Source organism: Acanthamoeba castellanii (assembly GCF_000313135.1).
Source record: "Acanthamoeba castellanii str. Neff unplaced genomic scaffold scf7180000084645, whole genome shotgun sequence".
Lineage (NCBI taxonomy): Eukaryota > Discosea > Longamoebia > Acanthamoebidae > Acanthamoeba > Acanthamoeba castellanii.
This window is the reverse complement of record NW_004457313.1, coordinates 1,302,423-1,324,459: the sequence shown is the minus strand read 5'-3', so window position 1 is coordinate 1,324,459 and position 22,037 is coordinate 1,302,423. Positions and strand designations below refer to the sequence as shown.

General features: G+C 59.8%; 7 protein-coding genes across 7 annotated transcripts; 3 read left to right on the top strand and 4 right to left on the bottom strand.

Moving 5' to 3' along the window:
* Positions 1-705: 705 nt before the first annotated feature.
* On the top strand, positions 706-2,407 carry ACA1_097700 (CRAL/TRIO domain containing protein; the record flags this gene model as incomplete). Its single annotated transcript, XM_004335049.1, has 6 exons — positions 706-1,017; positions 1,125-1,217; positions 1,394-1,483; positions 1,616-1,792; positions 1,890-2,063; positions 2,123-2,407. The coding sequence occupies 6 exons, from the start codon at positions 706-708 to the stop codon at positions 2,405-2,407; spliced, it is 1,131 nt and encodes a 376-aa protein (XP_004335097.1).
* Positions 2,408-2,639: 232 nt separating this feature from the next.
* ACA1_097690 (Ankyrin repeat and PH domain containing GTP-ase activating protein) lies at positions 2,640-8,307 on the bottom strand (the record flags this gene model as incomplete). Its single annotated transcript, XM_004335048.1, has 18 exons — positions 2,640-3,745; positions 3,808-4,108; positions 4,215-4,309; positions 4,410-4,533; positions 4,615-4,959; positions 5,132-5,359; positions 5,452-5,580; positions 5,684-5,863; positions 5,948-6,081; positions 6,164-6,359; positions 6,525-6,746; positions 6,838-7,045; positions 7,129-7,280; positions 7,364-7,474; positions 7,537-7,608; positions 7,715-7,776; positions 7,933-8,010; positions 8,178-8,307. The coding sequence occupies 18 exons, from the start codon at positions 8,305-8,307 to the stop codon at positions 2,640-2,642; spliced, it is 3,873 nt and encodes a 1,290-aa protein (XP_004335096.1).
* Positions 8,308-8,575: 268 nt separating this feature from the next.
* Positions 8,576-9,299, bottom strand: ACA1_097680 (acetyltransferase; the record flags this gene model as incomplete). The annotated part of the gene is made up of 2 exons (XM_004335047.1): positions 8,576-9,112; positions 9,183-9,299. The coding sequence occupies 2 exons, from the start codon at positions 9,297-9,299 to the stop codon at positions 8,576-8,578; spliced, it is 654 nt and encodes a 217-aa protein (XP_004335095.1).
* A 339-nt stretch (positions 9,300-9,638) lies between these two features.
* ACA1_097670 (uncharacterized protein) lies at positions 9,639-10,782 on the bottom strand (the record flags this gene model as incomplete). The annotated part of the gene is made up of 2 exons (XM_004335046.1): positions 9,639-10,153; positions 10,269-10,782. 2 exons carry the CDS (start codon positions 10,780-10,782, stop codon positions 9,639-9,641), a joined length of 1,029 nt encoding a protein of 342 aa, XP_004335094.1.
* A 788-nt stretch (positions 10,783-11,570) lies between these two features.
* Positions 11,571-18,023, top strand: ACA1_097660 (leucinerich repeat kinase; the record flags this gene model as incomplete). Its single annotated transcript, XM_004335045.1, has 23 exons — positions 11,571-11,693; positions 12,135-12,221; positions 12,721-12,807; positions 12,957-13,004; positions 13,092-13,181; positions 13,259-13,690; positions 13,777-13,907; positions 13,984-14,156; positions 14,201-14,249; positions 14,393-14,565; positions 14,659-14,855; positions 14,931-15,159; positions 15,294-15,406; positions 15,503-15,653; positions 15,760-15,849; positions 15,916-16,316; positions 16,386-16,480; positions 16,586-16,782; positions 16,870-17,114; positions 17,269-17,320; positions 17,404-17,521; positions 17,622-17,687; positions 17,783-18,023. The coding sequence occupies 23 exons, from the start codon at positions 11,571-11,573 to the stop codon at positions 18,021-18,023; spliced, it is 3,588 nt and encodes a 1,195-aa protein (XP_004335093.1).
* A 351-nt stretch (positions 18,024-18,374) lies between these two features.
* ACA1_097650 (uncharacterized protein) lies at positions 18,375-19,039 on the top strand (the record flags this gene model as incomplete). The annotated part of the gene is made up of 2 exons (XM_004335044.1): positions 18,375-18,437; positions 18,638-19,039. 2 exons carry the CDS (start codon positions 18,375-18,377, stop codon positions 19,037-19,039), a joined length of 465 nt encoding a protein of 154 aa, XP_004335092.1.
* Positions 19,040-19,185: 146 nt separating this feature from the next.
* On the bottom strand, positions 19,186-21,735 carry ACA1_097640 (Fbox domain containing protein; the record flags this gene model as incomplete). The annotated part of the gene is given in 9 exon segments (XM_004335043.1): positions 19,186-19,215; positions 19,236-19,402; positions 19,479-19,938; positions 20,042-20,364; positions 20,478-20,699; positions 20,839-21,016; positions 21,112-21,186; positions 21,201-21,386; positions 21,421-21,735. The coding sequence occupies 9 exon segments, from the start codon at positions 21,733-21,735 to the stop codon at positions 19,186-19,188; spliced, it is 1,956 nt and encodes a 651-aa protein (XP_004335091.1).
* Between the last annotated feature and the right edge of the window lie 302 nt (positions 21,736-22,037).

Genomic DNA, 22,037 nt, shown 5'->3' with positions numbered 1-22,037 from the left:
GCTCGGCGACCCGGCCCCTTCCCAGTAAGGCAGGCGAAGAAGGTTCCAAGATCAGGCCCACACTTTCCCGAGAACGCACAGAGAAATCCCACCAACCGTGACATCCCACGTCAGCTTCGATGAGTTCCATCAGAAACTGGTAGGCCAGCTGCCAACCCAGGGTACATGTGCCCGTTGAGGCTGGTGCGGCGACCTCAACACCGGTTGCGCGCCTACACCTCGCGTACAAACACGCACGCGTTGTGTGTGAACGGCCCTTGCCAGTGCTGAGCATGAGCCAATCCTCATGGAAACCCTACTGTGAAAAATCCCACCTCACGCACTAACGCGCCAGAGGCGGACAAGAATACGCCCCAGATCCAACCTTCTTCTCCAACCAGATCGTCGTCGCGGCGAGGCCTCCAGAAGCACTGTGCACAAGAAGGCCTTGCACGCTCCGTGGTGCACCCGCGCAATGGTCCAATGTATGGGTGGTGGGTGCCACCAGCTCCTACAGCCCACGACCACTTAGTTGGGAGCGTTTGTGCGTCGGCCGCTGCGCGAAGCGCGCATTGCGCGTCGGCCATTGGCTGAACTGCGCGAGGCAGCTGCTGAACTGCGAGAGGCAGAGAAAAGCGAAGAGAAGCGAAGGAAACGGTCCTTGGCGCGGTATTAGTGCGTGGAGGTCCGGCCGGAGGGAGAGGAAGAACGCGAACGAGCACCAACATGTCGGCTGGGGAGGAGGAACAAGGGGGCTGGACGGTACGGGGCACGCTGACGGCAGAACAGACGGACGCGCTCGAGGCCTTCCGGGCGCGCCTGTTCCGGAAGACCGCGGCCGGCGGTAAAGAGGGCAAACACACCACGACGAAGAAGGAGAAGGAGAAGGAGAAGGCCGGCGATGAAGAGAAGGCAGCTGCCGAAGAACGCGATGAGGCTGACGCCGGCGAGTTGACGGATGATCAGCGGCGGTGGCTGGACGACATGTGCCTCTGCCGGTACCTGCGAGCTCGCGATTGGGACCTCGACAAAGCCGAGGTATTGCCCCCCCCCCAAAGATTGATTTAATGCAAGTCCCAAGCATCGAATAATAAATCAAATACTAAATGTTGTGTGATTAATTAATTCATTAAATTATGCAACAGGAAATGATCAGGGCCACCCTGGCCTGGCGTGCCGAGTACAGACCGGAACTCATCACCGCGGAAGACATTGAGCCTGAAGCGGAGCAGGGCAAGGTAATACCGTTGTGTAGTGACCTCACCCTGCTCTACACTTCATTGGCCGTCTTCTCGTGCACACCACTCTTGTCATGTGATGTCGTGGGCACTTCTGACATTCGTGTCGTGTCGTCTCTGATCTCTGCGCGTGTGCGATGTGGGCCGCGCACACGAAATGAAATGGTGTGATCAAGATGTACTTCAATGGCCAGCACGACAAGTTCGGCCGGCCTGTGATCTACATGAAGCCGGTGCGCGATACGTCCAACGACCGCGTCATCAAGGTTTGTACCATCATCGACCGCGGGCTAGCCGCACACTATGGACTAAGCTCTTCATGTCTTAATCGTGTGCGTCGTGTGCGTGCGGTGGTGTGTGTGCGTGTGTGTGGTATGCGTTGCATGGCCACCTTGCAGTTGAAGTACCTAGTGTGGATCTTGGAGCAGGCCATCGCCGCGATGGATGCCTCGAAGGGCGTGGAGAAGATGGTGTGGGTGGCCGACTTCAAAGGCACCGGCATGCGCACCTCCTCCGTCGGCAACATGCAAGTCAGCATGGATTGCATGCACGTCTTGCTGAACCATTATCCCGAGGTTGGTGTTACCACCCTCTTCGTGTGTGTGTGGTGTGTGTGTGTCGTGTGTGTGCGTGTCGTACTTGGCTCACTTTGCGTCGGCGTCGTCCATCCAGCGACTGGGCGTGGCCTTCATGACCAACACGCCGTGGGTCTTCTCGGCCTTCTGGAGCGTCATCAAGCCGTTCCTGAACGAGGTGACCCTCGCCAAGGTCCAGTTCATCAACGGGAAGAAGGACTTTGCCAAGATTCTCGAGGCATGTCACGCCCCATATACACCGCTGTCGGCGGTTCGCTGGTCTCAACGAGTGTGCCGCGTGTGTCGTGTGTGTCGTGTGTGTGCGATTAGGTGATCGAGGAGGAGGCGCTCGAGGAGGACTACGGCGGCAAGGTGGTATTTGAGTACGACCACGAGACCTGGAAGGCGCAGTACTTGGCCAAGAAGAAGAATAAGGGCGAGAAGGAACAACAGCACGAGGGCGACGAGGACGAGGACACCGCCACCGAAGACAAGTCGCACGATGACACCAGCGAAAAGAAGAAGAAGAAGAAGACGAAAAAGAAGAGCAAGGCGAAGAAGGAGAAGAAACGCGCCGAGCAAGCCCAGACCGCGGAGGAGAAGAGCGACCACTGAAAATATTAATTTCTTACCATTTTGATCTTCGGCCGAAACAACGCAAGTGTATCTTCACATTGCGATCACCTTCTTCTTGAGATCAACGCTGTTACGTTTAGGTTCATTTATTGGTTGGCGAGCTTGGTCCCCTTCACAACTACGTCTGTTTGTTATATTTACACTCCTTGGGCTGCCTAGTGTTGTCTGCACTCGTGCTCGAGCGCCAGAGTGTGTACGAGCGAGCAGTCTCTCACGACTTGGTCATGGCGAACCCCAAAAACGTCTTCCTTCTGTTCTTCTTCTCCGCGGCGCTTGGCGGGCCAGCCGAGGTGTCGCCGGCTGGCGGTTCCTTCTTGCTGCTGCTCGGGCTGCTGGGGCTGTCGCTGGCGGCGGGAATCGGAGGGCCGGTGGGTCGAGTCGGCACGCTGGCGGTCGCCTCGTACGCATCGACGCTCATGTTGTCGGCCTCGCCGCTTAGACCATCATCGAAGCTCATGCTCTGCTTACGGTCGAGCTTGCTGTCCTCCTTCTTCCACAGCTTCCTGTCGCTCTGCGGCTTGAAGCCGATGGTCGACGACATCGCATCGTCGCCCCTATAGTCGTAGGTCATGGCTGACGTCATCGCCTTGCGCGCCGTCGCCTTCGACAGGCTGCCGCCGGAGGGCCGCCGCTGATCGGGCGGCGAGCCGCCCGAGAGGACCGACGACGGTGACTTGGGCGGCGACGACGCCATGTCGCCGATGGACAGGGCGTTGCGCAGCGACGACGAGCGGTGGCTCATGGCGGCGAGCGGCGATGGGGCCGACGGCGGCGAGCCGTGTCGCGGGCTGGGCACGATGCAGCTGCCCGTCCGCGATGGGCTGTTGGGCGTCAGAATCGAGTCCAGCGGTGCGACGGGCTTCTTGGTCTTCCGCTCCTTGCGCGCATCGGCCAGCATGCCCGCCACCGAGGTCCCGCCGGCGTTGGTCGGCGGCGACGACGACAGCAGTGATGACGATGATGATGAAGACGATGACGGAGATGAAGGCGATGAGGGCGACTTGGGCGACGACGGGCCGCTGGATCGCTGGCGCATGAAGATGTTGGTCCCACGTGAGGGCGGCGATACGACGACGGCGGGAGTCTGGCCAGCCGATGATGAGGTGGTGGGGAGCGAGGACAGCGAGGCGTGCAGCTTGCCCAGGTAGGTCTTGGGCGACGCGCGCGTCGAGCCGCTGCCGTCGGCCCCGCCTTCCCCGCCGTGGTGCGGCTGCTGCACCTGGTTGTTCTTGGGCGAGATCGGTAGCGCGTCCACCGAACTCGCCTTTCGCAAGCCGCCCGGCACCGGGTCCGAGTCGGCGCTCTCCACGTACTCCTCTGCACGCGCCCCCATAAAAAAGTGTCAACAAGCGTGTGCGGCGTGTGCGGTGTGCGCGTACCATCGTCGTCTTCGTCGGTGGAGGTCTTGGAGGAGTCTTCCCAGTAGTCCTCCTGCAACCACGGCTGGATGGCGTTCGGGTTCTGCGCCGAAGACGAGGCGCCGCTGAGGCCGAGCGACGTCGCCGCTCGGTTGATTCCCCGCTGCTGCCCCTGGTGGTGGATCTGGCTCACCGCCGGAATGTTGGCCGACTGGCTCAGGGACTGCACCGGCTGCGGCTGCGGCGAGGCCGCAGCGCTGGACCCCTTGGCCGTCTTCACCACGCTGGCGCCGTTCTCCCGGCCCGACTTCCTCGACGGCCCCTTTGCAATGCAATGGAAGCGGCGTGTTGGGTAAGACCAGACAGCCACAAGCCAAGCTGTAGCACAGCGCAAAAGAAGCGATGCGATGCGATGTGATCGGTGGTACCTTGTGCACCGCGCTGATGAGACTGAGGTTGAGACTGAGCCGTCGTGTTCGCTTCGTGTCTTTGGACTCGCTCGAACTGGTTCGCACCGAGTCGTCTGCGTATGAATGTATGTAGTAAAGCGATCAGCACTCTTCACGGCGACTGAGCGAAGGTGCGGAAATCGCATCGTTATCATTTGGGTGGCCCGCACGCACCACTTGCCCAGCTCTGGTTGCGGGTGGCGATATCGGACCCCGACTGGGTGATGCCCTTGCTCTTCTGCGGCTCCCGTAGGGCCTGCGCGAGCAACTTGCCCTGTTCGGTCACCTCCGGCAGATCCTGCGCACCAGCCACGCAGCACACGGTTAGCATGTGCCGTGTGTGCGGTGCGTGTGTTCGTTGTGTAGGTCGAGGCCGCACCTTCTTGGGCAGCCCGAGAAAGTGCTGGAGGCACTCCCAGCACCGCTCCTTCTCCACGTCCTCCACGGTCATGAGCGTTCGGTTCCGCAGGTCGAGCTCCGAGTTCCGCTGGTCCCGTGTGCTCGTCTCCCCGTCATCGTCGTCGCCACCGCCGCCGCCGCCGGCCTCCACCTTGGCCTCGTCCCCCGAAGCGTCGGCGGTCAGCTCGCCCCCGCTCTCGCTGCGGGCCGACCCCAGCACCCCACCCGCCGCCTCCGCAGCGCCGTTCTTCTCGTGGTGCTTCCCATTGGCCTCTCGCGTCTTCGGTGTATGCAAGCTCTCCGCTCGCAGAAGTTGCTCACAGTCCTGATGACACGACACGACACGACACGACCAACGACACGACACGACACGACACGACACGACCAACGACACGACCAACGACACGACCAACGACACGACACAACACACGGACGAGCGTTGCGTCAGGGGAATGGCTCGTGTGCCAAATGGCGGACGCAGGCGCGCGAGCGAGTACCAGTGCTCGGTACTGTTCGGCCACCTGCAGGGTCGTGCGACCCTCGGTGTCGAGCAGCAGGTCGTTCTTGCCCTTGCACCCGCGCTTGAGCAGCAGGCTGAGGCACCGCACGTGGTTGAAGTAGGCCGCGTAGTGCATGGCCGTCCACCCTCGGTCGTCCAGCAGAAATGGCGATCCTCCGTTCTGGGTGAGCGCCTCCACGTAGACGATGTTGTCCAGCTCCACCGCCTGATCCAGTGCCAAGACGTGGGGTGACGAGTCAGCGCCAGCACTTGAAGGTGGTGGTGTAAGGCGAGGGCGTCAGGCGGTGAGGGTCGCACTCTATGCAGTGGCGTTTTGTGTTCGTGGTTGGAATTGGGCCAGTTCACGTTGGCTCCCTGGTACATCAGCATGATGAACTTGGCCACGTTGAATGCGTCCTCCTTGTTGGATACCAAACTGTACAACTCCTGCATTGATTATTGATTGGTCACATGATGGTGAGTCACAGGGTGGTCAGCCAACCCCACAATATATTCTCCCAGCAGCGCAGGTGCTACCCCGGGTGCATACCTCGGATAGCTCATCCGGCGTGGAGGTGGTCGGGGTGAAATAGACCTTCTCGGCGTACTTCGCCTTGATGTGTTTTCTCCGCCACTCGGGCGTGATCCTGCTCAGGTGGGGCACCACGTTCGAGGACATGGCAGCCTCAAAGAGCTTGTTCGACTTCGTATTGCCCAGACACTTCATCATCTGCGCAAATGAACAAGCAAACAAACATTTCACGCCGTCAAGGCCTTGAAGTCCATGCGTGTGGCAGGGTGTGTAGAGACGTACGATGAGCAGCTCGGGGTCCCACTTGTCTAGGGTGAGAGACCGGACCTTGGAGATGTGCGTCCCCAGGCTTCGGTGCACTCCCGAACACTCCAGACAGATCAGGATGCCCAGGTTGATCGAAGCCCACTCCGGTTCTGCGATCGTATGCCCATAGGCGTGTGGCGAGTCAGTCTGCGCAACGTGCCACACGCGGTTTGAAGGTGCTGCAGCGCATACCCTTGCTTCTGCAATCGGCGCACACGTCGTTGCCGGGAACGGACCGCAGGATGTTGAGGTATCGCATCTGCTCCTGGTCGTGCGTGCTGGCGGTGGTGGTAGTGGTGCCGCTGCCGAAGGACATGTGGCGCTCCAGCCTCCCGCGGTTTTCGCCGGCGCTCTGGACCGGAGGCGGGGTCCCTACTCTCGGGCTAGACTGCACCAACGACCCACCTCTCGATCGCACCGCAGGCGCCGCGTCGAGATCCTGCACTCATCCCTATGAGCTTCGTTCTCACGTGGTGCAGGCGCCATTGCGTGTGCATGTGCGGTGGTGCGTGTGCGTGCGGCGCGCGCGCGATTGGTGAGTGTGGAGACGGACCTGTGAGTTGAGGGATTGGCTGATGGCCTCTTGGATGGCTGCCACCCACTCCTTTCGGTCGCCTTCCGTTTCGGCGGCGAACACGATGGGCTTCTTCTTTCCGGGCGTCATGATCTCAAACTTGTGTTTGGCCGCCTCCTTCAACCCCACGCCCGATCTCGACCTCGCCGGGACTCGGACGGTGCAGAGCACTATATCCAACACACTGTCGTTGTCCACCTCCTACACCACGCGACCACCATTGCCGATCAGACCACCGGTCAGCACAGGCAAAACAACTATAACCAGGGGGGTCGAGGAGGGGAAAGAGTACCTTTCCCACTTTACAATAGAAGAGGCCGTCCCGCAGGACGTACCAGTTTCGCATCCACTTGTTCTTCACCCGGTTCTTCTCGTTCATGTGCAGCAGATACCCCTCCTTCGTCGACACCACCTCCTTCTCTCGCGTGGCCGCCACTTGGTCGATGTGCAGCTTCATCTGGTCCATCCGCGGCTTGATCGTCTTGAAGATCTCACAGCCCCTGTCGAGGTCACTCATGGGCCGGCGTAAATTGTCGATGCACCCCTCACTCACTCTCCACTGGACAAAGGGGGCATAACGCACCGAATGAAGTACTGGTGTTGGGAAGCCATAAGATCGTAGAGGTAGCTGAGCAGCTTCTGTTCCACCTTCACGTCGATCTTGTCCAGCCGCGACGCCAGATCGGCCCTCTTTTGGTTGAGTCCCTCCCGTAGTCGCTCCATTTCTTGCGTGAACTGCAGACGGCACATGGCATGGTCATCAGCGTCCGTCGACCAACCTGCAGTCCCGTGGTAGAGTCCAAGGGAGAGTGGCGCACCTCGATCAGCCGCGACTGGTCGATGGCGTTGTGTTTCGTGATTCCTCCCTTGACGTTGGCCAGTGTGCTCTCGTACTCGGACATAGCCTTGTCCACTCTCTTTTTCGCTTCCTGTAGAGTGGACCAGCATTAAAAAGAGTCACCACGCAGAAAACCAAAAGCTGAGGGCGTACCGCTGTGGCTATGAAGTCGTTTTCGATAAACTGTGCCAATGGTTCGCTAAAGTCTCGCCCGCACCGTTCCATCTGCAGCGACGCAGTACAGTACACAGTCGCACATTACGCGTGTCGGTTTGGGTACCAGTGGCAGGAGCAGGGGGCGAGTCGGAAGAGACAGACTGAGACCGCGTACCATTTGGTTCCCCTCTTGTGATATGGCTTTCATGGTCTTTCCAAAATATCTGAGAATGGTCACTGTTGACACGACCCGGCCGGGTAGAGTAAGCAAGGGGTGTTGGTGCGGGGGAGACGAGCCGAGATCTTGCTCTCTTTTCACAGCCAGCAGACCGGCACACAATAATGACCAGAAGAAGAGATTTGTCGGGGGGGGGCAGAGTTGATGGCACGTACCAAGCTCTTCGTTGGTCTCCACAAACGTTACAAACTTGAGCATCTTCTCCGCAAAGTCCGTCATATCCACAGAGTACGCTGATCGGATCGGATCGGATGAAGGAGGTGTGAGATGTGAGAGGTGTGATGTGGAGAGCGATCAATCGCTAAACGAGGGAAACCAAGATGTGAAGGAGCGGATTGAGTGTGGGATTTGATGTAATATCAAGACGAGGCCGGATGGTAAAGGGGGGCGGGGGGCGCACATCGTCCGGCTTCGTTCCATTTCTCAGAGGCCCGCAGGATGGCCTTGGTCGAGTCCCGCAGGTCCACAGAGCGTTTGAGTGACCTGTTGAGGGAGTCGAAGTCCTGTGGGTTGGCCTTGGCCCCGCTCATCCTCTCTCTCTCTCTCTCACTCACTCTCTATCTCTCCCAACGTTGGTGTCTCTCGACCCTCTATTCAATCACTCTATCAGTTCGGTCCCACCTCGGTGTTGGAGAAAGGAAAGGCCCCGCGTTGCCTACCGAAGGGGTTGGGGCAGGCGAAAGCCGGAAATAACCTGAGATTTTAAGAATGTGGGAATGTTCTTGTGTCTCATTTTTAAAATTCCTGAGAAGAGGTAGATCTTGCTGCTTGCTCGAAGGTGAAGGACAAGGCGAACCTTTATTGGTGTTGAGGCATGGCGGTCAACATCATGAGCGCACCAGGGCCGTAGGACTGGATCAGCTTGGTCTTGAGCTTATGCGCGGTCGTTTCGTCGAAGAGACACGGCCCATCGGCTTGGCTGCTGCTGGCAGAGGGCAGAGAGGTGTGGAGCCGATTGACGTCAAAGTCGTAGGGCAGGTAGCCGCCGTGCCGATGCCAGAAGGGCGACGAGCCCTGCACCGACACCAGCGCCACGTATTGGGCGGCCGGGCCAAGGCCGCTCGTGCGAGCGCACTCCGTGGCCTTCGCGCTCAGCAGACGGCCAAGGCCGAGTCCCTGGCGGCGCGGGTCGACAGTCACTTCGTGGATGAAGTAGGCGTCAGCCGGGTGCGGTACGGCCCACTCGTGGCTCGACAGAGCCGGAGGGTCGTCCAGCCGCGACGGGTACGAGACGAGATAGCCCACCAACACGGGCTCCGCGCTGTCGTCTTCTTTAAGCTCCGCCACCCAACAGCCCTGCGGGTAGGCAGCCAGCCTTCGCTCGTAGTGGTCCGCCTGCATGCGTGTGGAGACCCCAAGTGAGATGTTGTAAATCTTTTGGTGGTCCGGGGGGGGGGCGACGCACCGTCTCGTGGAGGCTGGGGTCGGAGTAAGCGATCACCTGAATGGACCACGCCGCCTGCACATCGCGCAGGGCCATGGGCCGCAGTGTGGGCGTCTCGGCACAGCTCCGCTCCTCCATCTTTCTCTGCGTCAAGCCGGAAAGAGAACAAGAAGAGCGAAGTCTACAAGAAAGCGCAACACTTGCTGACGTCATCGCACGCTTGTGGGCACAGACCGGTCGGGGAGTTGTTGAGTTACAAAGTTGCGTGCACTTTGTTTCACGCCCGCGAAGGGGCGCCCTAAGTAATACAGTTGACGTTCCGCGATGGCTCTCGTCTCTCGCTTGTGTGCGTTCTTGCAGACTCTCGCGGGACTGGTGCAGCAGTCCGATCGAACCGACGACGGCGACGCCGGAGCGCTCGAGAGGGGTCGTCGAGAAGAAGAAGGGAGGCAGGAGGTATTTACACGGTGGCCGTCGTCAGGAGACCTTGCTCTCCATCAGCTTTATACACTTGTCTCGTTCCTCCTCGGCGATCTCCAGCTGCTTGACCAGCTTCTCGTTCTCGTCCAACACCTCGAGCAGATCCTTGGTCAGTCCTTTGAGCTTCTCCCTGAGCTCCTCGACCTGCGCCATCAGCTCGAGCCTCTCCGTCTTGTGCGATTCCACCATCATCATCCGCGTGTTCCGCCACTCCTTCTTCTCCCTCGCCTCCAGCATCTTCTCGCGCGCCATGAAGTCGGCTGCTCGTCCTCCGCTCGCTGTCCCCACTGCCGAGCCCTCCGGCGATGCGGGCTTCTTGTCTCGAGCAATTGGCGGCGCGCCGGGCTTGCCGAACTTGGAGAGCGCCTCCAGCTCCCGTTCGAGATGTTCGTTCCGCAGGGTGAGCGTCTTGTTGGCGTCGTAGCACTCGACGTACCGCCGTTTGAGCTGGTACATGAGCGGCCCTGCCCTCTGCTTGAACTGTCGGAGCTCCTCTTCCATATGCCGTCGCTCTGCATTGTGTAGTCACCCACGCATGGAAACACACACACATCGGTCGATTACCGATCCGTTGCTATGACCGCCCGCATGCGAGCGGAGAGAGAACTATGGAGAAGTTTAGGGTACCTGATTGCTCGCGCTGCAATTGCTGCTGCAGGACCTCGACAGTAGGTGGCGAGGGGAGAGGGTGAGCGCTCGTGGAGAAGAAGCTCTTCATCTTCTTCCACCCCTCGGTGCCTTGTCCGCCCGAGGAGAGGAGCTCCGTCCTCCCTCGGGTCTTGCCCTTCTCCACCGACGCAGCCGTCTCGGTCCAGTCCTTCTTCTTCCACCCGCCCGCTTGTCCGATGTTCGGCAGTCCCTCTCCACCGTCCGTCGAGCCTCGTCGTGGCGGCGGCGACTCTGAGCCGGGGCCTCCGCTCCCTATTGACCCGCCCGGGCGTCGCACGATGGCCGACCCCGTCGCCGTGGGAAGGGCCGTCCCGCGAGAGCCCAGGGTTGCCGTGGTGGGTGGTGCGGCGGTAGCCACCGCGCTAGTGGAGGGGGAGGGCCGAGAGGCTGGAGGCTGGAGGCGCGTCGAAGGGGGCGAGAGGGGGGCAGGAGTTTCAAACAGGCCCGTTCCGCTTTCGAGATGCAGCTTCATCTTACGCCGGTTGGTGTCGCCTCGCCCAGCAATTCGACCCTTGTCGCCGGCAGTCGAGGATGACGCGCCGTTGTTGGAGGGGCGTTGGCCTGCAGCTGTTTGGAGAAGATGGACTGCTTCGGGTTTGTTGAATCGTTGAGCGAGGGCCAGAGGGGTGTCGCCGAAGCTATCCACTACCTCCACCTCGGCACCGGCGTCGAGAAGCGCCTTGATTGATTCGACATTATTCAACGCGGCCGCGATGTGTAGCGCTGTCTGTCCGCTCTTGGCGTCTCTCTCATCCACTTCAGCCCCAATTTTGATTATCGATATGACATTTTCGTATACGTTCTGTTTCGCCGTCTGATGCAACGCCAGCGTCGAAGATGCTTCCATCATCTCGGCAAGCCCGCCTTTGCCCTCTTCTTCGCCGCGTCTTTGGCGGGGCTGAGGCTCCCTCCTCGTTCTCTTGTTGGCGCAATAATGTATGGCAGAGTGGCCGATGTTCAAGCGATCTTGGATTCCTTAAATTCCATTACACTTTGTGAGATGGAAGCACGCCACAGACAAAAATTTGAACAATCCAAATAAATAGTGGGCAGCATAAGGACCCTTCAAGGGCAAGCTTGTTGGCCTCCTTCACAAGGCGCCGATAGTGCGCCAGTAACTCATGCAAGGGCAAGCGTTTGCGTTCCAGCGCTGTTCCACCTGAAGCAGACTTCGAGCCCACAGCTTTCTGTTTTCTTTTTGCCTTTTTCTGCATTTTCCGCAACGGCAGTGACGGCGGCAGGTCGTACAAGGAATACCACATGGCGCTGTCGGCCGGTACGCCCCTTACCGAGGGCCTGGTGAAGGCCATCGAAGAGGGCAAGCGGCAAAAGGTGGAAGCACTCCTCGCAAAGGGAATCGCCAGCGACATTAATGGCTACTACGTACTCTCCCTGACCTGACTCATTTCGTGGGACTTGACGCAATCTTTACGCAATCGAGATGGAGGCAACTTTCATGCGATTGATTTTAACTCCCAACGTTGTTCCCTCTTCCTCCGGACGCGCATTTGGGCTGGCGTTGATCTTCATCTGCGCAGAATGTATGCTACCCTTCTTGTGTGTCGGCCTTTTTTTGAATCGAGTACTCACTCTATGTTCATTGCCGTTTCCGTTTGGCTGTCGTTTGCCACCCATAGGGAGTACGACGCCTTATCTCGCGCTTCTCCTTGAAGAACAACTCTAACTGGTTCTCTCTCCTTTGACCTCTCACTCTCTGTCCGCTTTGACAGATGGTATAGCCCCTTCCTTCGTGTTGTGACGAGTGTGACCAACCCACAACGAAACCGAACGCTGACGGGCGCGTTTGGGTTTGTTTGAGTACAGACGGCGCTGCATTGGGCGTGCTACCACGGACGAGCGGAGTCCGTTCAGCTCCTCCTCCAGTACAAGGCCTTGGTCAACATCAAAGAAGTACGCCGTGACGCCTCCTCTCTGTGCTCGACCCCACCCTGATCATAACGTGAACAACCATGGCATGTCTAACGGCTAGTTTCACTCCTTTTATGGTACCACGTGCTGCAGGAGGTACCCTATACTGCGTTCTTACTTTCCCTCTCACGCACCGGTTGGTCGTTTCCGTGTGAGATTTGACTAAACGCAGCACACGGTGTTGCCTGGGTACTGGGAAACAGGATGTACGCACCATTCTTTACACCCCCCCCCTCCAAACAACTTTACCTTGACTCTGACCCAATAACTTTCTCCACATCAGGGGGTACGTTCGCCATTCTCGTTCTCCGCTTGTTTTGCCGTTTCATGGCCGCATTCTCAACTCTTGCCTCCCCCTGCCCGCCGATCTGTCTATCTCCTTCGCCACCAATCGTCTTCGTTCTACAGCCCGAGGTATGGGCTGTTCACATGTACAGCGTTGTATGCCGCGCGCGTGCTAATTCATTCACCATCACTGCAGACTCCATTGCATTACGCCTGTAAGCTGGCCAACAACAAGATCATGGAGATGCTCCTCGGCTACGGCGCCGACCCCGACTCCTCAGGAGTACCCCTTCCCCCTTCCCACCCAAGCCATTCTGTTCCATTTACCTGTCGATCACTAACCGTCGCATTCACTCCTACCCCCAACCCCGTGCAACAGTGGGTACGTGTCCGTTGTGTGTCGGTCTTGTTCCATCTTTCCGCTAACACCAGGTTCCATACGTCTTGCCGTGGGTGATGGGCTGGCCCTTTAGGATGTACGTACACATCTGTCTCTACCAGCTCTGCATACTTACCCGGCAAATGCATCGGTTAACCGATTCCCATCGTACGTATTGTGACATGCAGTACCAAACGCCACTCGAGATTGCCCTCACGAAGAATCACGTCGAAGGCGTGATCACGCTCCTCACCTTTGGTGCTCGAATAACAGACAACGTACTTTGCGATCACCTTCGCATCAGCTCATCGCACACTAATAATAATAGACGTTATTACGCCGGCGTGATGAACAGGCATACAAGATACTGAGGAACCTCACCGAAATCGATCTCTCGTCGAAGAATCTGAAGAATGTGCCGGAGTGGGTCGAGCAGCTGACCAGCGCCAAGAAGATCGATCTGTCGTTCAACCAGATCAACGTGCTGCCGTTCTTCCTGACCCAAATGACCAACCTCAAGGAAGTCAGGCTCGAGGGGAATCCGCTCGAGAGTATTCCGACCGAGGTCAAGGAGGGCGGGCTCAAGCGTCTGCTGGTCTACCTCCGGCAGCTCGAGGTCTCGCGCGTGAAGTGGAACCGGGTGAAGCTCATGTTCGTGGGCAAGGAGGCCGTCGGCAAAACCACTCTCCTCCGCGCCTTCCGCAAGCATCTCGGCGACACCAAGGCTCCCCACTCGCCACGCAAGCACAGCGGCACGCTGAGCCTCAAGAGCTTTGGCCGCATTAAGGTATATGCGATCACAGGGCCACTTTCAAACCACCGCCGTGGGAGCCGCAACTCACGAACCGGTGTGTTGGTGTTTTCTCCTGGCAGTCAAAGGACGGACCCACGCAGCTCAGCACGGACGGAATCGAAATGGGCGAGCTCAGCATAAGCGAGTCGGCCCTGAACAAAAAATTCAAGCCTGACAAGGATGGCCCCGACAACGAAATCATTTTTCAGACGTACGCACGGCCCGCCCGCCCCCCCATCCACGTAACTACGCGTTCTCCACTCCTAACAGGAGCGAGCGGTGTGCAGGTACGACTTTGGAGGACAGCTGGTGTTCTATCCCACGCACCAGTTCTTCCTCACTGCACGCTCCATGTACCTGGTCGTGTTCAATGTCACCAACGAGGATCTCCACAACGTCCGATACTGGATCAAGCAGATCCGGGCCAGCACCCAGGGTATATGCGAATACGTCTCGTCCCGTGCGCGTACCCATAATCTCACCGGTGCTTTGGCGGGGTCGCAGGTGTGGAGACGCCCGTGTTCATCGTTGGCACGCACATCGATTCCGATCAGTGCGACCGCTCTAAGCTTCATGATTTGGGTCGTGCGCTCAGCAGGTGTTACTCCTTCCCAGTGCCTTCCCTAGTCCTCAATCGACCTGCTTGCTGGCGTTGTCTATGCTAAACGACTCACACGACATCACACCCACCCACAGGGAGGACACCAACATCCGCAAGGTGGTGTTCGTGAGCTCCAAGACGAAGGAGGGCATCCCGGAGCTCATCAACGAACTCGTGCTCGGGGCCAAGAAGCACTCGTTCCTCAAGCAGGTCATCCCCGGCTCCTACTTCGACCTGTTCCAGATCCTCCAGAACATGCGCAAGGAGGGTACGTCGACTACTACTCGCAAGCAAGCTCTCTCGTACCGCATTCCGCACATTCCACTTCGCTTGGTCGCTGACGCACTCTCGCTCCTGGCAGGCGCCCAAGCGCATTCGAGCACGATCTCGGATTTGGGGTCATCGGAGAACGTGCTGCTGACGACCGGCCCGCTCTCGGTGCGCAAGCGGGACAAGAAGGAGTACGTGCGATTCATCAACTGGGACCACATGGTACGGCTGGGCCTGAGTTGCAAGATCGAAGCGGACTCCATCAACGAAGTGGTCTCCTTCTTCCACGTACGATAGCCCTCTTTCCACCCTCCACGCTTCTGGTCAGTGTTCGAACTGACTGCGTGCGTGTGGTGTGTACAGGACGTGGGCTGCTTGGTGCACTTTGACGACCCGTTCGGATCGCTAAAGGATTTGGTCATCATCGATCCGCAATGGTTGGCCGACGTGATGAAGAGTGTCGTCTCGTTCAACAACAAGTGGATCAAGAATGGCCTCGTCGGCGAAAGCGACCTCCGTCAGTGGGTCTGGCGCGACTACCCGCCCGAACTCCATTCCTCTCTCCAGAGAATATTCGAACGATTCCAGGCAAGTACCACCACACCCATCCATCCACGCACGCACACGCTCACTTTCCCCCACCACCACAGATCCTCTTCCCGCTACGACGGGGTAAGGAGGAAAAAACACTGGTGGCTCCGTCGCTTCTGCCCGAGGACTGCCCAGCAGAGCTGGACACCGCGTGGCCGTCGGCCTGTCCGGCGGGGGTCATCCCGTTCGGTCGCTTCTACGATCTCTCCTTCCTCCCCATCGGCCTGTTCTGCCGGCTCATCGTTCGGGTACGCTCCCCCTTCCCCCCATCCAAGCTACTACTCAAAAGCGCGTGGCACACTGACCCAACAACGCGCGGTGGCGAACGGTGATGGACACCACAGGTGTTGCACATCCCGAATGTCCATTTTGTGGTGGCGTGGCGCAGCGGCTTGGTGGTGGAGCTGGAGGTGGAAGGGAGGAAGGAGACGCTCTTCATGATGCAACAGCTCGACCCGAGCTACCGCATCATCGTCTCCGCGCGCGTCGAGAATGGTACGCTTCCTTGTTTGTTGTGTGGCCGCCTATCCCTCCCCCTCTTCCAAAAGCAAACACTGCGTGGCTGCCTCACCAACCCATCACTGTGTGCACGCAGTGCCAGGAAAGCGGGGGAAAGACTCTTCGGCCAAGTTGAGCAAGCTGCTGGAGCAGGCCGTCTACAGCATCGACAGTCTGCTCATGGGCTGCGTCGGTGCGTACTAAGTCGCCTTCAACTTTTTTCCTTTTTGTCTCCGCTTAACTCTCGTGTCACCGCCAGGGCTTCGGGTCATCAAGAAGGTGCTGTGCCCGCTGTGCATGGCCGACTCTGGGTCCGGCCCCGCAACCGTTGGCGCCGACGCGAGCGGAGGAGAGGTCACTGCGACGGACGAGGGCGAGGCTCCCGCCGCTCCTCCTTCTCCGGCCGAGGTGCCGACGTTCTGCTATCGCGAGGTCATCGACTCGATCCAGTCCAAGAAGAAGATGGTGTGCCAGCGGGGCGGACACGAGGTGAGCGTGAAGCGGGCCGCGCCCGACCTGCTCCTGGCGGGCGTGCGCAGCATCAAGGAGAGCGAGCTGCGCAAGGAGAAGAAGATCGGCGACGGCGGGTTCGGCGTGGTCTACCGCGGCTCGTGGAACCGCACGGTGGTGGCCATTAAGGAGTTGTCCCGAGCCGGCGAGGTGCGCTCCCACCACCCATCACCCACCACCCACCCACCACACGGCTTGGGCTGACACGGATCCCGGCAGCGTAACCTCGTGGAGCAGGGTCTGGAAGTGGAAAAGAACGACACACAGGACTTCAAGATCTTTGACGAGTTCCGCCACGAGACCTTCTTGATGAGGTAACGCGTTTTCTTCTTCACTTGAACTCGCTCGCTCGCTCGTTTGCATTATCATTACCTTCTTTTGCGTGGCTCATTCATCACAATGATCAATGATCCATGCAGCTACTTGGAGCACGACAACATCGTGAAGCTCTTCGGAATCTGCTACGAGCCCGTCTCGATGGTAATGGAGTACGTGCCGCGGGGCGACCTCCACCGCCTGCTGGTCTCCACCCAGATGGCGCACGTGGCCTGCTCCCATCCGTCGCACGACCACATCAAGCCCATCGGCGGCCTCTCTCCGGCGCCCGTCAAGCTGGGTACGCCGCACAGTGTTTTTTCGCATGCAAGCTGGCTCAGCTCTTGGAATGCTTGGAATGCTGATAATCCATGTATGTCGGTTGCAGGCGATGTGGTGGCGATTCACAAGGACTTGGAGAATCATGACATGTGCGAGGTGGTGACCACCCACAACGTGCGGGGCATTCTCCCGTCGGGCTGCCTCAAGCGACGACCCCCGCCGGTATCAGATGACCGCATTCCGTGGCGGCTCCGATGGCGCATCGCGCTCGACGTGGCCAAGGGCATGCGATACCTCCACTCCTACCAACCGCCCATCGTCCACCGCGACTTGCGCAGCCCCAACATCTTCGTACGTAGCCGTTCAATCAACGCGCGCGCGCACGCACACACACACACACACGCACACACACACACACACACACGCACACACACACACACACACACGCACGCACGCACGCACGCACACGTGTGTCTAACGCTCTCGCGCGTGCTTCCCAATTCAGTTGGCCAGCACGTCGACCAGCGCACCCGTCGTGGCAAAGATCGGCGACTTTGGTACCAATGCCCCTTCACCGCACCGAGGCGCCGCCGTTCGGTGTTCGGCAGGCTGACCGACGATTGGTATGTGGGGGATGCAGGTTTGGCCCAGCACGTCAATTCGACGCTCGACGAGGCCCTGCGGACTTGGCAGTGGCTGGCTCCCGAGGTGTTGAGCCACAAGCGCGTCGAATACGACGAGCGCTCCGACATCTACAGGTTTCTCTTCCTCCTCAGTTTCTTGCTCACTCTCTCTACTCCTCGCCTCTGTAGCGGCACACTCGAGCTCACTTCTTTCATCCTCGTCGCGCGCGCACAGTTTTGCCATCGTCTTGTGGGAGATCGCTACGCGACAGCTGCCCTACACGACCGAATACTGGGACAAGTACGTAACTCAACTTCATTCGTGTGTCGTCGTCATCATTCTCGCTCATCATCATGGTGGCCACCATGTGTGTTGACTCGTCGGCTCGGCTGTAGGTTCCAGCGGAATGGGTACTTCCAGGCGATGGACTGCCGTAACGCGATCGTGGACGGCACTTGTCGTCCGACGCCGCCGCCCGCCAGCAGCGGCTGCCCGCCGAGCTTCGCCGCGCTCATGCAGGCCTGCTGGCGGCACAACCCGCAGGAGCGGCCGTCGTTCGACGAGATCGTGCCCACCATCGAGGCCGAGCTCGCCAAGCTGGGCACCGAGACAGAATCACGAAGAAAGGGCAAGTAAGATCATAGACCTAGTCGGCTTGTACTGTGTCACCTCTTCAAGAAGCAGAAGAAGAAGAACAAGAAGAGGTGCAACCACCAACCAGTTGCGTCTTCTTCTGAGCTGGCGGTGTGCACAAATTGCGCAGCGTTGCGCTGTAGAAGCGCGTGGGGTGAATTCCTTCACATTTTCTGTGGTGTCTTCTCGTGTTCGGGGTCTTTCTTGATCGTGAAGAACCACACAAGTCTCCCCCTCACGCCGATTTTGAAGCATCAGGCAGACACGCGCGACACATCCCAGCGGCCGCATTTCCCCCTACCTCGTCGATAATCTTCACGCCACTATCCAAAATTTCCAACAATCATCAGACAGATGTCGGCTACATCAACTTTCATTCAGGTGCTCGTCGCCTTGTGCCTCTTCTCCCTTTTCACGGTACCTCCCCTCTTCGATCATCCCTGCCCGACTTTCATCTGTCCCCCCCACAAATGCGAATTTCGGTTTATGAGAGATCACATCCATCAATCACTTCATGTTGTGTGAATACCAAGCTTTGTATTCTATTAATTGTTATTTCTTTTATTTAACAAATCAAATTGTGGCGATGTGATGTGATGTGTGTGCTTTGCGGCCAGGCGGGAGTGGAAGGTGCGGCCAACACGACGTGCCCCGCGCCCTGCGACCCGTGCACGGGCAGCGACGCCGGCGGCTGCTGCTCGCAGTACTTTGACTTCCTCGACCGCACCTACTGCGACCCCTACTGCATGGTGGCCGACTACCAGTGCTGCGGCTGCGTGGCCGTGAACGCCACGCAGGACATCTTCGAGTGCTACAGCTGCCCCAAGGGCCAGGCCTGCATCGAGAACAGCCGACACCTCAACCCGCTGCCCAACAACCAGACCGGCTGGTACTGCGCCAGCGGGTCGGCTCTCGCGCCCTCGCGCTACCTCGTCGCCGTGGCCGTCGCCCTCCTCCTCTTCGTCGCCTTTGCCGACTCCTTCGTCTCCGTCGCCGCCTTCCTCGACTCCAAGCTCTGAAGAGAAGAGCGAGGGTAGGTGAGAGAAGGAGAGAAGGAGTGGGTGGGTGTGCGCCGCACACGATCGCTGTAATTATCTTTTCGCGGAGCCTTTCACACAACACGTTCACCCATCATCATCCACCACTTCTTCATCCACCACTTCATTTACTCGTCGAGCTTCTCCTTTCCCTTGTCCTTTCTGGCTGGTCCCTCACCTCTCCCTCCTCCTCCTCTACCTCTTCCTCTACCGTCCTCTCCTCCTCTTCCTCCTCGTCCGCCTCGTCCACCTCCTCTTCCTCGCTCGCCTCGGCCGCCACCTCTTCCGCCGCCTCGCGGGTCAGCCGCCCCGCCGGTGCTCGCCCACGGCGACGTGCGGCTGCTGCTGCTGGAGGAGGAGGAGGAAGTGGTGGCCGATGATGGGGGGTTGGTGGCGCCTCCGCGCCCTCCGCGTCCCCCACGAGGCGGGCCTCCGCGCCCTCCGCGTCCACGCCCTCGCTGCAGGGGGAGGGGCGGGAAGGTGCCCCGGTGGTCAATCCGAGGCGGCGGCGCCTTCTTGGCTCGACCGCCGCCGAGGCGTTGGAGCGCTGCCGCGAGCCGCTGGTCCCGCTCTCGTTGCCTCTTCTGCTTCACCTCGAGCCAGTGCTGAGTGTCGAGCGCCGAGTACCGCACCACGGCCGCCGGAGGTCGGCCCGCGTCCGACTCGTCGGCCTGACCGGCCGACACTGGCGCGGCGACGGCGGTGGTGGTGGCCGCGGTCTTGAGGTGACGCCGGCGGACGAGGCCCACCTCCCAGCGGTCGAGCGGCCGGTCGCGGAACTCCTCGCGTGTGTGGCGCAGGAACTTGAAGGCGTGCCGCGGCAGGTGCTTGTGCATCCAGAAGCCGCTGCCCGGTTCGCTTCTGCCATCCACCACCCTCGGCTGCGCCACGCCACGCCACGCCACCAACATCAACATTTCAACTGTGTACGTGCGCGTGTGCGGTGGTGCGTGTGCGGTGGTGTGTGCGAGTGTCGTGAGGTACCGCGGGGCAGGGGTAGAGTCGCTGCATGTGGGCACCGAGGAACTCTACGACCCGCTGGTAGGCGTCGATCGACATGAGCTCGTCCATCTCGAAGTTGTAGTGGCCCCACCCCACCCTGACCTCCATCCGGTACCGCTCGGAGTGCCGCGAGAGGAAGAGCTGGAGGGCCTGGTGGCCCAGCGTGGTGGCGATGATGAGGGGCGTGTCGCCGCGCCGGTTGCTGACATCAACCACCGCGCCGCGCTGGATGAAGTAGGCACACGTCCGCAGCGCCACCTCCTCGTCGATACTCGACGCCGCCAAGTGCAGCACCGTGTTGCCCACTGCGTCGCGTCCGCCGCACACACACACACACACACGTCAACATAACACGACACGACACGATACACAACATACGGCACACGACACGCACGACACGACACGACACGACACGTACTGATGTCGCGTCTGCGCAAGGGTTGGATCCAGAAGACGGGATCGCTGGCGATGGCGTTCCAGAGGTGGCACACGGCAGAGGCCCGGGGCAGGTCGATCACGGGGTCGAGGAAGGAGAAGATGAAGTAGACCACCTCCGACGGCAGCTGCCCCATGTAGTCCAGGCCCGCGTCGTCCTTCGGCTTCCTCACCCGACACGGGAACTGGTACCCTCTGCTCTTGGCTGCGTGCGCACACGCCGCACATGACACGACACACACCGCGCACGACACGACACCCACGGCACACGGCACACGGCACACGGCACACGTTAGTCAGAAAAGGGCTGATGATGAGGAAAGAAGGAGGGCTGAAGAGGGTACCGGGGATGGCGCGGGCGACGTGGCCCTGGACGAGGTTGTAGCGCACGAGGGACTTGAGGTGCTTCCGGCGCTCCTTGACCCGCTCCAGCTTGGCCTCGCGCTCCAGCTCGGTGTCGCCGGGTCCCTTCGGCGGCACGAACCACTCGTCGCTGTCCTCCCAGTCCAGCACGTACAACTTCTGCACTGGCGCGCGTGTGGCACACGACACGACACGACACGACACACGGTCAGTGCTATTATGGGACGCGTGGTGGGTTTCCTGTTCGTTCGAACCTGAACGAGGGAGTCCCAGGCGGGCCAGCCGGTGATGGGCCGGCGCTTGGGCTGCGGCGCGGGGAAGCCCTCGCCCTGCCAGTACGGACTCGAATCCACCACGCCCCGCCACCCACGGCCTCGACCACCACCTCGACCACCGCCTCGGCCACGACCACCTCGACCACCTCGACCACCGCCACCGCCACGGCCACCGCCTCGGCCACCACCCGTGCCGCGGCCTCGGCCCCGACCCCCGCGGCCTGCCCCGCCTGAAGGCTCGTCTGCCACGATCGCTGGCAGCCACCCCCAGTTGCCGTCGTCTCCTACTCGGGCATGTTCTGCGTCGCGGCCAGCTTCGACTTCTTCCTCCGCCTCGGCTTCGCCATCTTCCGCTTCGGGGCTGCCGCTGCCGCTGGCGTCAGATGGGTCGGTGGCCGGGGGCGGCTGGGGGTGGTCATCGCCCAGCGAGGCGGGGGGCCACCACTGCCGCGACCTGGGGGCGGTGGTCGTGCCGTGGTGGCTTTCGTCGCGTTCCGCCTCCTCTGCGGTAGGACGGGCCGCGTCAAGTCCCTCCACCTCCGCCGGTGGTGATGCGTCATCGACTACTGGACCGCCACCATCGTGAACTGGTCGCTCTTCCATCAACAAATACAATATTAATTGCTCCCTTTATTCTTGTGTCATGTTTTTCCTTTTTACCTGAAATATTCAAGACTTGCAGGAATTTCCAGGACAAGGAATTTGTGCTGGAAATGCTGGGAGATCTCCAAAACTTGGTCTTCATGCCTCCGGCAGGGTCACTGTGCAGTGTGGCACCTCTGTGTGGCGGGTCGGTGGGAAGGTTCACTTGCACGCAAGGAATGCTCTCCACAGGAGAAGGAGCTCAACTTGCTCTTTCTTCTTGAGCAGTTTTTCCGGTTTTTGCTGTCAGGCTTTTTGTTTTG